General features: G+C 45.7%; 1 protein-coding gene across 1 annotated transcript in view; it reads left to right on the forward strand.

Moving 5' to 3' along the window:
- The first annotated feature begins 1,052 nt into the window (after positions 1–1,052).
- The window catches only part of LOC116831056 (glioma pathogenesis-related protein 1-like), a 50,620-nt gene continuing 37,775 nt past the window's right edge, over positions 1,053–13,897 (forward strand). Inside the window, exons 1-2 of the mRNA XM_032790802.2 lie at positions 1,053–1,488; positions 11,163–11,408. Coding sequence (XP_032646693.1) covers positions 1,303–1,488; positions 11,163–11,408 — 432 coding nt within the window. The 5' untranslated portion in view covers positions 1,053–1,302. The remainder of the gene's footprint in view (positions 1,489–11,162; positions 11,409–13,897) is intronic.

The following is a 13,897-nucleotide window of genomic DNA, read 5'->3' on the forward strand; positions in this document are numbered from 1 at the left end:
AGTACAGTCCTGTTACACCCACCACTGAAACACCACTATAGGAGCCACTTAATGCCACAATCAGGTCACACAAAAACACCACAATACTGAGCCTTTCAGTGCAGTACAATTATACTAAACACACATCCTTTAATTAAAAGTAAAAATTAAGACATTATACATATGCCTTATCCACCAAAAACAAGATTTAGTAACATCAAATGCCTTTCCGCGTGTTTTAGATTGAGATAGATGAAGTCTTTAATAAATAAAATAACTATTGTTATTCATTGGCCTATTGTAGCTGAATAAATGAGACATTTCATTACGTAATGGGAAATATCATTTACAATTTCAAAATAATTCCTCTCTTTCTCTACACACACGCACACACACTTTTAATTCAGCATATATCTTTATTACTCAACAGTGAAAAATGTAATTAGGCAAGAACTCGAACTGTAGTTAGAAAGAATGGGGATGGAAAATCTCTGCGCTATAACAAGTATATTGGGAATACCAGAGAGGACTTGACACATTTCTGGAGGCTATGAGATGCTTCCAGGTTGCACCTGTTTCAAACATTTTCCAAGCAAGATCTCCAGAGTCTGAGCCCTTTCTGATTTTAAAGCCACTAGCAAATGTAACTCCTCCTCCTGACATCTATTTGTCAGGAGCTATATGTTTTTACCAAAATGCAGGAGGTATCTATGCACTCCAAGGACACAAAGTACAGTATATTCTCATTCATATGTCTACAGACTTGGTGGCAACCAGGGGGGTGACAAATGCACAGGGGAAGGGGCTCTTTGCAGCTGCAGAGACTGGCAATGCTGCTTAGGGGCAGTTAATAACAGTTTTGAGGAAGGGATGGTTTTCAGGGAGAGGAGTAGAGTTAGTGATGCTATTATGTGTGAGTTCCAGGAAATCAGCAGGTGCTGTGGCTAGATGCCAATGGGAGGGAAGAGGGGCTATGTTACAGGTGACTCTTTGAGGGGGATACAGAAAGCACTGCTGGGGAGGAACCCTGCTGAGGATTAGAGTCTGTGGACTAGTGGCGGGAACGACTGAGAGGGAGACTGTCAGTGCATGAATTTTGTGAGGGGGCACAGTCAATGCTGTGTGTTGGACGGGTCCCCGGAGGGGCTCAGTCAGAGCAGGGGGTCGGGCTCGCCCAGGGGCGGGAGATTCTCTCTGTGACCGTTGCAGAGACAGTCACAGCGCGAGCGCGCCCGGGGAGCCGTTTGGGAACTTGACTGGGGCCGCGCCAGGCGCCGGGCAGAGGCCGCCCGTGACTGCAGCCTCGCTCGGAGCGGCGGCGCCATGCGGCTCTGGCTGCTGGCCGTGCTGGGGCTGGGAGTGCTGGCGGGTGTGTGCCGCGCGCAGCGCCGGAGGGCCAGGCCGGTCCTGCCCATCATCACCAACAAGACGTTCATCGACGCGTGCGTCCGGGAGCACAACAAGCACCGCAGCGTCGTCCGGCCCGCTGCCGCCAACATGGTCTACATGGTAGGGAGCGGCCGCTCGGGGGCTGGGCGGGCTGCAGCCCCGTGAGAGACAAGAGGAGGAGTGGTGGGAGGGGGCTCTGCCCACGGGAGACATTGGAGGAGGGGCTGATTGGAGGGGGCGCTGCCCCACGGGAGACTTTGGAGGCGGAGCTGTCCCATAGCCTCTCTGAAAGATCAAGACTGGAAGCAACCTAAGAGTGGGAAATGGAAAAATAAAAATATTAATGAATAATTAACACTTAAATGGCTGGTGCTGTGAAAGCACTTTATAAAGGGAATGATGAAGTATAATTGTTCCTATTTTACAGATTAGACAAAAAGGCCTCATCTACAGTGTAAATCCAGCAGGCAGGGAGCCATTTACACTACTGTTAAATACAGATCAACTGCGTGCTGTGGACAGGACCAAAACAAGTTTTAACTTTTCCATCACATAAAGCTTCAGCCTTGAGCTTTGTAGAGTTGCTGCCCAGTTCAGAAACACTATTCAACCCTCTCACTGCAAGAGTAAACCATTCGGTACCAGGGGCTACCCGGTTCTAACTGGGCTCCCCCTAGGCCTGTTGGATTTGCAGCGTACAGAGGACCTTTCTTGTTTAGAAAGGGATATTGCAAAGGGGCCAGGCCTTTGCAATTCTCCTTTACTGCAGAGGAAGCTGCAGGCCCACACATTACATTCATCAGGGTTGAGGGTGAGGGAGTGATTCATTTATAATTATATTTAATTATTTAAATATCTTATTTAATGGCAGCCAAGGAAACTTGACAAGAGAGATCTTAAGAGAGGGAAATTCAAGCTACCTCTGGGACTGGGAGGTGCCACAGGACATCATGGGGACTGTAGTCTTTGATGGTGTCACACGCACACACCCACCCTCCCACCCCGTCAGTTCCTTGCCCTCCTCACAGCACAGGCTGGCCTGGGAACATCTGTGGCCAGTGAGACAGAAACTAGATAAATCCAACATGGGGGCAGCATCCCATCACTGAGAACAGTGGATGTGAAAATCAAATGTCAAGCAGCTTGACTGGTGAGAAATGTTTAGAGATCAAAGTGTGTATTGTTACTGTAGCCATTCTGAGCCCAGCATAGTAGAGAGACAAGGTGGGTGAGATAATATCTTTTATTGGACCATCTTCTGGTGAGAGAGACAAGCTTTTGAGGGGAGTTTACACAGAGATTCTTCTTCAGGTCTCAGAAAGGTACTTCCAGCATCACAGCTAAGTACAAGGTGGAACAGATTATTTACCATAAGTAGTTAATACATTTCAAGAGACTGTTCAAAGTGAAGTGGCCAGTTAACACTAGGTCAAATGAATGTAAAGAAATAACACAAGCATGTAGGGACAAAATTAGAAAGGCCAAAGCACAAAACAAGATTAAACTAGCTAGAGACATAAAGGGTAACAAGAAAAGATTCCACAAATACATTAGAAGCAATCAGAAGATCAAGGACAGGGTAGGCCCTGTGTTCAGTGAAGGGGAAAGACAATAACAAAAATGTGGAAATGTCAGATCTAAGCAAAAAATTTAGTAGTGATTGGATGTCTAACATAGTGAATGCCAGAGAAAACGAGGTAGGATCTCAGGCTAAAATAGGGAAAGAACAAGTTAAAGATTATTTAGACAAGTTAGATGTCTAGTCAGCAGGGCTTGATGAAATACATCCTAGAGTACTGAAGGAGCTGACTGAGGAGATATAACTGCTAATGGCTCAGGGTCTTTAAAAACTCATGGAAAACAGGTTAAGTTCCCAGTAAGCAGGGCCATCCCTACCCATACACAAAGTATGCAGCTGTGTAGGGCACCAGGAAATTTGGGTTCATATCAAGCTGGGTCCCATAGGGATCAGTTCTGGATCTGGTTCTGTTCAATATCTTCAGAAAGTATTTAGATAGGCATAAAGAGTACACTTTTCAATTTTGCAGACAATACCAAACTGGGAGGGGTTGCCAGTACTTTGGAGGATAGGATTAAAACTCAAAATGATCTGGACAAACTGAAGAAATGATCTGAAGTAAATAGGATGAAATTCAATAGGATAAATGCAAATACTCCACTTAGGAAGGAACACTCAGTTGCACACATACAAAATGGGAAATGACTGCCTAGAAAGGAGCACTGCAGAAAGGGATCTGGGTTATAGTGTATCACAAGCTAACTATGAGTCAACTGTGTAACATTTTTGAAAAAAAAAAGCAAACATCATTCTGGGATGTATTAGCAAGAATATTGTAAGCAAGAGATGAGAAGTAATTCTTCCACTCTACTTCATGCTGAAAAGGCCTCAGCTGGAGGATTGGATCTTGTTCTGTGTGCCACATTTCAGGAAAGATGTGGACAAAGTGTAGAAAGTCCCGAGGAAAGCAACAAAAATTGATTAGAAGTCTAGAAAACATGATCCATGAGGACAGATTGAAAAAAATTGGGTTTGTTTAGTCTGGAGAAGAGAAGACTGAGGTGGGACATGATAACAATTTTCCAGTACATATAGTACAATTTTCAAGTACATACAGTAAAAGTTATGTGGCCCTTTACTAACCAGAAAGCTCTATAAACTAACATTTCTAATCTTCATAGAAAGTCTGGTTTATAGTACGGTTGGTGCGGGGCCGGCAGGTTCCCTACCTGGCTCCATGTGGTTCCCCGGAAGCAGTGACATGTCTCTGCTGCTTGTAGGCCAAGGAACGGGTGTGGGAGGGGTGCGGGGCGCCAGCTCTGGGAGGGAATTTGAGTGCAGGAGGTGGCTCGGGGGAGGGGGTTGGGGCATGGGAGGAGGTGTAGGGTGCCAGATCCGGGGGGGACTCACCTTGGGTAGCTCCCTGCAAGCAGCAACCTGTTCCTGCTGCTCCTAGGCAGAGGTGCAGCACGTGGCCCTACGTGCTGTCTCCTCTAGCAGGCACCACCTCCACAGCTTCCATTGGCCATGGTTCCTGGCCAATGGGAGCTGTAGAGCCAGAGCTCGGGACAGGATGGGGGCAGCGCGCAGAGCCCCCTCCTGCACCCAACTCCCTTCCAGTGCCTGCACTCCGCATCCCCTCCTGCATCCCAACTACCAGTCCTGCACTCCATACCCAAACTCCCTCCCTCTTAGTTAACCAGAATTTTTCACTTACCAGCACCCTCATTACCCCAACATGCCAAATAAAAAAGTTTTTACTGTAAAAGGCTGTTAGAAGGAGGGCAAAAAATTATTGTCATTAATCTCTGGACAAGAAGCAATGGGCTTAAATTGCAGCAAGGGAGGTTTAGGTTGGATGTTAAGAAAAGCTTCCTCACAGGGTAGTTAAGCACTGGAACAAATTTCCTAGGGAGGGTATGGAATCTCCATCATTAGAGGTTTTTAAGAACAGGTTAGACAACACCAGTCAGGAATGGTCTAGTTAATACTTAGTCCTGTCTTGAATGCAGTGGATTGGACTAGATAACTTCTTGGAGGTCCCTTCTGGTCCTATACTTCTGTGATTCTGTGTAGTGTAGACGTGGCCACAGTTTTTGTACGGATTTTTCTAGATTGATTTAGAGGATGCCACAGTTAATTCAGTGCAGCCTGCTAGCATGGCCACAATTATATAGAGGTGCTTATATTGGTAAAGCTGTATACTAAATTTTCAAAAATAAGCAATACCAATATAAGCATCATTAGAGCAGTAGAATTGTATCCACACTAGAGGATCGCACTGGTTTAACCATAACTGTTTCTAATCCGATAATTAAATCGGTGCAAAAACTGAATGTGGAGAAGGTCAAAGCGGAGGAAAGTCAGGCTTTGCAAAGTATTCATGTGAGGTATGTTATGCTCTGTGGGGAGCAGGGCTCCCTAGTCCCTCCCCAGGTTCCACTGTCCATTGTTTATCCTTGCTTCCTCCTCCTGCTGTTGCAGGCACAGAGGCTGCCCGAGGCAAGCAACAGTGGTTCGTGCCCGGAGTGCTTAGTGCCAGTAAACACACCAAGGGTGGAGAAGCAAGCAATGTTTATTTGAGATCTCAAAGCGGTGCTGGGAGACTTGGCATGCCTCAGATCCAGGACACACAATACAAGCAGGTTACCTTTTTTATACTCTACTTTAGCTAAGCTCTTCCCTTCTTCCCTCCCTCCCCTTTTCCCCCTTGTAGCAGTTACATTAAGCAGTTACACTAAACAGTTAATCAAAGTTGGCAACTACAGGTCTAGCTTGTTAGGCCCATTCCTTTGAATTACTATCTTGTCCTGTCTTTTTGAGAGGTATTATTTTACTCCCTTTTGCCAGAGGTATGCAGGCCTCATTATTTTTGCTTCATACCAGTTTGAGCTGCATTGCAACTGATAACGGCCGTTACACCTGGCCTTTCCCATCTGCCAGCCTCTTAGGTCGATTAGAGTTCAAACATGGAGGGACTTTTGCTCGCCTGAGGCCTAAAACAGGGAGACTCCATATCCTTATTGCCTTCCACTTTTCCAAGTTACTTAGGGTTATGCTTAGTGACACCAACACTGCCATTGACAGCACTGTGGGGAGCTCCATGACTCTGTGGCAACTGCACACAGGCAGAGGGTCAGGCTCCTCCTCATCCCTTTCCCTTGCAAGGGATAAGGATCTGCCTGGAAAAAGGGCCAGACAGCCCCAGAATATTCAGTTCTAAGGGCATAGGCTCCCAGAATCTATTGCTTCTTTGCGGCGTTTACCTTTTACCCCTCTTCCTGGGGTGTATTGCCTCACTATCAGTCAGGGCAGTGTTAGGAGTGGTGCATCTTGCAACTGTCTTCTCCTCAGCTGGACTACCTCTGTTACTAGCAGTCTCTGCATAGAGCAGCCTTCTTCCTGTTCATCGCTCCTTCCTGTGGTAAGTTTCCCCCTTTTAAGGTCCTCCTCCAGGCTGAACAAGTCTTGTGAGTACATCTTTTTAGTGTGGAACTGTTACCTGCACAAAATTCTCTGTTACTCACAGTCTCTAGGGGCACTCACCTTTACTCATTTCCTAAGGCTCAAGACGTAACCCTCTTAATTGCAGCACCCACCCTTACCCCGTTCCTAGGGCTCAAGCATAGCCTTACACTTTAGGGCACCACCCTTACCCTGTTTCTAGGGCTCAGGCATAACCCTGTCAATTTAGACACCCACTCTGACCCTTCTGTGGGCTCAGGTGTAACCTTACACTCTTCAGGTTTGTGGGGTCTTTTACCGGTGAAAGAGCCTTACACACTAATATCTTTATTCTCTATTTATTAACAGTTACCAAAACCAGAATGCACACACTATCTATACAATGCTTACCACTCCCAATAAGACAGATGAACTTTTCTTGATGGCCAGTCAAGATGAGGTTCATCAGGGGGACTCCAGGTTCTGCATGGTGTCATTGGCAGAGTGTTGAGGTCTGGCAGCTCTGTTTGAGGCTGTGTCCTGGAGTTGGTTCCCAAAGAACTTCCTTTTGGACCCCAGTTTACATAGTGAAATTTAAGTCCTTTTTAGCTATACCTTAACCAATCATTATACTAAAATTTTACTAACCAATCATAACAATATAACAAAATTCTCTAACCAGTGCTACCCTACCAACTTAATTAATTTACACCTAGCAAAATTAATTATGTAACAGACAGAAACATAAAATGACAAAACAATAAAGAAATGAGGATTTCACAACCACAACTATTGATAAGTGATTTCTTGACAGATAGAATGCTATCAAACTAAGTTTTGTTTAACCGTCTTAAGATCTGTTTCTTTATCTGGTGATAGTGGGTGCTATTAGGACAGGGTTTCCTTAGCAGCCTGATACTACATTGTTTTAATGTAGTTTAGATGGAGTGTGAGGATGTGACTTCCTCCTTCTCAGCTAATGGCTGCTGCTCGGCTGCTCTTTTAATATAGCCACAGCTTATAGGCCAGTGGTGAGCAACCTGCAGCCCGTCAGGATAATCCGCTGACGGGCTGTGAGACAGTTTGTTTACATTGACTGTCCACAGGCATGGTTGCCTGCAGCTCCCAGTGGCTGTGGATTGCTGTTTCTGGCCAATGGGAGTGGTGGGAAGCAGCGGCCGGACGTGCCTGAAGATGGTAAATGTAAACAAATTGTCTTGCGGCCTTACAATAGGCCTTACAATACGGCTGCAGACAAAGGCCTTATTCTTACAGAACAGGCCCAGAAGAACTCATTAGCCTCCTCCACACCAGTGTGAGGCGTGCCCTTGCAGATAGGCAAACTGTTTCTTTTGTTTTATAACTTACCTCTTTCTCTCTATTAATAAATCTGTTTTTTAAGAAAACTATTGTATGTATGGTTTCACACAGATGTTCCACAAAAATCTCTCATTCCCTAAGGACAAGTGCTGAATAGTAAGGAATTTCAGGAACCTAATCCCTCCACTCATGGTCTTGGTAACATGAGCCATGGGGAGGAAAGTATCCTCTCCATTTAATGCATATCTGGCAGCAAAGGAGAGAAACCTAGTGTTCAAAGAGATGTGCATTGGTGAGGGTGCAGCTAACATTAATATTCCACCTGTGAGAATTATCCCAACCAGAGTCAGTCACTTGTGGAGGAGTCAGTTTTGAATGTGCCTTAATCAACAACAACATTTATCTCAGTAGACAGATACCAGGATATTCTGGACACAATTTCCTGGTATTTTCATCATTTCAGTTACAACTAATGGACTGCATTCATTTAAGCTAGTTTTCTTCATAGTAAGACTACACAAACAAGCCAATCCTTATTCTCCAAGAAACAAAGGATTAGAGTAACTAATATAGTGGTGGGGGAGTGCAGTGAAGGGTGATGATCCCCACACTGTGTGGCATGCCCCCCAAGGGGGTATGGAAAAACATTTGAGGGGAGCAGTGGGGCCCAACTCTGCCCTGATCTCCGCTGTGCTCCGGTCCCGCCTCAGCCCTGGCCATGGCTCCACTCCCAGCTGCAGCTCCAGCCCCACTCCCAGGCATGGCCCCACTCCTGGCCCCAACCTTGGCCCCCAGATCCTGGGTGCGGGGTGTGGACTGGTAAGAGGGGGCACAAGCAAAAAAGTTAGGGGAGGGTGGCTTGGGCAAGTGGCTCAGGCCAGCCCCACATAAAAGCAAGGGAGAGGGGTTTGGCTAGCGCCGTGCTGCATGGGAAAATGGGGGCCACCTTAGGCCAGCTATGTGCCATATGGGCCCCTCAGGCCAGCTCCACGTCGCATGCGGGAAGGGGGCCCCTCTGCCAGCTCTGTGCGGGGCTTTGGTGAGCAGTTCCACAGAAGGGGCGAATATGCTTACCTTGCCACAGGCTCCATCTTCCAGCCCAGCCACAGGGTGAGGTTTCAGGGGGAAGAAAAGGAACAGAGCAGTGTGGCACCAGTTAGAGAGGAGGAGCAGGTGCTGGGTCCTGGTTCTGGTGCTCCTGCAGTGCCCCCAAATTGGCTGGGGCCCCTGGGCACAGGGCCTGTTGGCCCATGTGATAATGTGCCACTGGCTGGAAGATTTTATGTGTATTTACCTGTTTCCATAGGCTCTGTTTCAGAAAATGTGTTTTTAAAGAAGTAATACACATAGAACTGAAACTATGGTATTTATGCAATTTGACATTTGTTTGATTGATATGTAGACACTAAAACTCCCAAATAAACTATTTGACAAAAAAAAACAAAAAAAAAAACCATTTATGTGTAAAGTAATGTAAATGATTTCAGTCACTTCTTACTTAAAAATAAAAATGTATTTTTTAAATTTTATAGAATGATTATTAAGTGATCTTGAAAACTAAGGCGATATCTACACTCATGCTGCACTTAGTACATTGCTTATGCATATGCATACTTGGCTCCTTCTGTTGTCCATGTGCATACTCACCAGAAGTGCTAGTATTGATGTAGAGTGTGGTGCATCATGGGTACGTATCTCACTTTGCCACTTGCCACCACTGGGATACTCCAGATCTCTTTTAATGTCAACATCAGGCACCCAGGCACACAGGTGAGTGTTGCCTGCTACCAAGTAACCCAGGAAGAAAAGGGGTGGGGGTTTACACAGAGTTACCCAAGGTTCCTTCCCCTGCATTGGGCTCATCCATGGTGGGACTGGTTGGACTGCAGTGGAGTCAAAAACAGATCCTGGCTCACTGGGCAGCTGGTTCCCTGGTTGTCTTTCTTCCATACACCTCCTCCTCCCTGTTCACGGCAGGGGCCTGTGACTCGGGCTCTTTGGATGTATCCACAGTGCTGTTGGAGTGTTGGTGGTGGTGGCTCTGCCAAGTAGGGCATGCATCTCTTTGTAAAAGCAGGCAGGTTTGCAGACCAGTTGTTGGCCTCCCTAGCCTTCTGGTGTGCCTACCAAAGCTCCTTGGCTTTCACGCAGCATTGCTGGTCCCTGTTGTAGCCCCTGTCCTGAATCCCCAAGCAATCTGCTCATAGATATCCACCATTCTATTATGGCTGGAGATCCAATACCTCCTGTCTGTGTATCTGGAGCATGTAGCTGGCATGGTCAGCTGGGCAGTTGCACTCAACAATGGAGAGCTACTAGGTGTGCTCGCCAAGCCAGGCAATCAGGAAAAGGACTTTTAAAAATTAACAAGGCTTTAAGGGGCGGGGGAGGGGGGCGCCTTCCAGTCTCTGTAACCTTTGGAAGTCGAGTTCACAATGGTGACCAGAGCAGTCAGCACTGGGCATTGTGGAACAGCTGCTGGAAGACAATAATGGTCAACTTAAGTAATGCAGTATCTACACTCACACTGCGTTGACCTAAGTACATCAACCTTGGCTCTATATTACTTGGGAACATGGCATTATTAAGTTGGTGTAACAGGGCTCTCATGTTGGTGGGAGCCAAATTTAAGTGTAGAGACATGCACAACAAGGTCAAGATAAGCTGCCTTGTGTTGACCTAACTTTGTAGTGTAGACAAGACCTAAGTTTTCTACAGCAACACAAGAAAATAAAATGTTGCAATGAGTCGTAGGTGATTCATTCTACAACACAACTCTTTTGTTCTACATCTGCAGAAGTGTTAACTGCCCACTTCACTTTGAATGGTCTCTTAACAACAATCTGTTCCTCTTTGTGTTTAGCTGACACACTCTGGATATATCTACTTAGCAACTGACACTTGTGGCTGGCCCGTGCCAGCCAGCTCAGGCTCACAAAGCTCAGGCTGTGGGAATGTTTCATTGTTGCATAAACTTCTAGGCTCTGGCTGGTGCCCAGGCTCTAGGACCCTGTGAGAAGGAGGGTCCCAGGGCTTGTGCTCAAACCCACAAGTCTAAACAGCAATGAAACAGCCCTGTGGCCCAAGCCCTGCAAGACCGAGTCAGTTGGCATGATCCAGATGCAGACATCTATTTTCTGTGTAGTCATATCCTCTGAGTACCTTTCCCAGACCTTACAAATAGCTCTGTGTAGGCTCGAAAGCTTGTCTCTTTCACCAGCAGGAATTGATTCAATAATCATCCACCTTGTCGCTCTTCTATGAGTAAGTCAGTTTACATTTCTATACAGCTACCCTAAAATTCACTGGTAAGTTAAAGACAGGATTTTGGAGTGCATGACTGGATGACAGAAGGGGAACAAAATATTTGTATAGTTTTACAGAATGTATAGACAATTTTAGTCAAATTCAATTCATAGCTATTCATTTTCTAGTTTAATTTGTCTGATGGATATAAATGCCATTGTAATTTAACTCTCTGCATAGCTTCTTCAACTTTACTGTTTTGCAGACTTGGGATGCAGCTTTAGCACGGACTGCCAGGGCATGGGCAAAAAAATGCCTTTTTAAACATAGTCCATATTTAACGGAAAAATATATGTCTCATCCTCATTATGGGCATGTTGGAGAAAATATCTGGACTGGACATTACGGGTTATTTGGTGTCCCTGAAGCCATCAAATTATGGACCGACGAAGTCCAGCACTACAATCTTCAGACTAACAAGTGTACTAAAACATGTGGTCATTATACTCAGGTAACAATTTTCATTGCTAAAACAGTTTACACAGCTCAAAGCATAATCCCAAGAACTGGAATTGGTGGAGACAATAAATAATTACCAGTTAGTGGAAAATAGCTGTTATGAGTGACCCATACTCCCACTTTCTTTCAGTGTTCCATTTAAATACTTGTACAGCCCCATCATCATACTGTCTGCTAACTCTTAAGATACAGTTTGAAAACTATCACCCTGGGTTACACAACAACTGTGAAAAACTTCCTAGCTAGTACTGTGATTAGGTTAACTTTTGTAAACAAAAATCTTCTCTAACTTGGCGTTGAATCTAGCTGAGGCACCTCAGTCCTCTTTTTTAAGTTTTTCAATCTTATAAGAAATAAAGAAAATTCTGTACGGGAAAATGGGGAGTGTGATGGAGCTCCACTCACCACACTGGTGACTCCTCTGGCCGCCTTGGGGATTAGCTCCCTAGGTCGGTATGCCCACTACCAGTGGTGCCTCGTCCGCCGTCACTTCTGCTCCTGGACCCACGTCACTCCAAGGACCGCGGCATCTTCTTCATGACACAGCCCTCTGGCTGTATCATGCTCTATGCAATGGGGGAGGGTATGGGAACCCGGGCCCACCCATTACTCCGTGTCCCGGCACAGAGACCCTATAGGTGGCAGCCACATGCTGCATCCCCTCCAATTCATCAGTGCCTTTCCCTGGACCACTTTCCTGTGGCCCCAGCACCCCCTTTGCCCTTGCTTCAGGGCCTCAGCCTGCAAATCCCAGCTGCCAGCCAGAAGCTCTCTCTAGCTCTCCTGGTCCCTGCTAGCAGCACTGCTTTGTCTAGGGTGCTAGCTTCTTTCTGCCTGAATAGGAGCCTGATTTTCCCTCCTTGAGCTCCAGGCAGCTACTGAATCCGCTCTGCCCTGCAGTCTTCTTCTAAGTGCCTGCCAGGCCCTGATTGGCTGCTCATTGCAGCCCCTCTCCTATCGGCTGCTTTTTTCTCAGCCTCCCTAGGGCTCTATTAACCCTTACAGGCCTGTGTAGGGAAGATGCCCCATCACAGAGGGGAAGAAAAGAGATAACTTGTTATTTGACAGAAATATAACTCTTTTATTTGTATCAAAAAGGTAAATAAGCTTTATGAAAATTTTAAATGATTGTGAATCCACATGAACTTTGAAACAGAATTGTTTTCCAGTATGACAAATGTAGTCACATTTTACCTCTCTGAAGCAGTAGTTACTTTTGTAAGGCTCAAATTGTTAGCGAACAGCCAATAGAAGTGGGTATTTAAATGAAAGACTTCATCCTTTATTTTAATTATGAAACACCAGATTGTGAATTATGCTTATATGTTGATCTTGCATTTTTTCATGCAGTGAAACCTATTAACAGCCACCAGAGTGACTGACAGGTCATGAGGTGGCTTCTACACTTATGGGACCAAGGCAGGTGTATTGTGAGCTTCCAGAATCAGTGTCAGTGGGGACCACTCACCTCTTCCCTTCCCTCATGTAGAGTTCTGAGGTTATAAAAGTGGGTGTTGTCCCAACTGCCTGTTTCTTCTAATTGCCAAGGGTGCCAGATCATCTAATTGCCCCTCAATATCCTCAGTGCTTACTTTGGTTCCATCGTCCTTTTAAGATCCTTCAACAGGTTAATCCAGTCACTTTTGAACTCCAACTACCCTGCTCTCTGAAGATTAATCTGGTGACTCATGTATCACTTTTGAAACCCTACACAGAAACCCTTTCCCTCACAGGACCCAGCCGCCTCTTCCATCAGTACAGGTACAGCTTCCCCCCAGAAGAGAGAACAAGAGAGGAAATGTAGTACATGTGACAGATGTTAGCCATGTTGCTTGATGCATTACTGCAAGATGTTCAAACACTACAGTGATAAGGTTGATACAAAAAAATATATAGAATAGAATACCTAATATCTGATACTGGCTACTACCATCTGTTCTGCTTCATGTGTTGCTGAGCCCTGCCTTGGTGCTACAGACACCTAAGACCTCTCATCCTGGGCCTTCACTGAACCCTTCTTTGGAAGTGAGGAGTAAACAAGCTTCACATCTGAGAGGGTCCCAGCTTCAAATCCCCCCATCTTGGAGGTGGTAGATCTTCTGTTTCTGGACCCTGAAAAGTGATGAATATTTTTACACTCACTTGAACTTAGGTAGTGACATTGCCCAGTGGGAAAAAACAGTAGGCTGGAGCTTTTTGATTCACACTTAGCGGTAAAGACAAGTTACCCAGGCTTATTGGTCTGTAGGGTATATTCCTTGCCCCCCACCCCCCTCTGCAGGAGAGAATTGCCTGCTATAAAGCAGAGTTGGCTATATGACTTCCTCGGGATGCGTTACCCTGTCATGTCATCTTTCACGGAGGTGATTCAAGACAATGTCACTTTTCTGTGGATGCCAGAGATAGACCTCTTGATTATTTCCAATCAGAAATATTTCTTCTGCCTATGGTGTCTGCCCATCAATCACATTGAGCTAAAAG

The sequence above is a fragment of the Chelonoidis abingdonii genome, chromosome 1, assembly GCF_003597395.2.
Source record: "Chelonoidis abingdonii isolate Lonesome George chromosome 1, CheloAbing_2.0, whole genome shotgun sequence".
Taxonomy (NCBI): domain Eukaryota; kingdom Metazoa; phylum Chordata; order Testudines; family Testudinidae; genus Chelonoidis; species Chelonoidis abingdonii.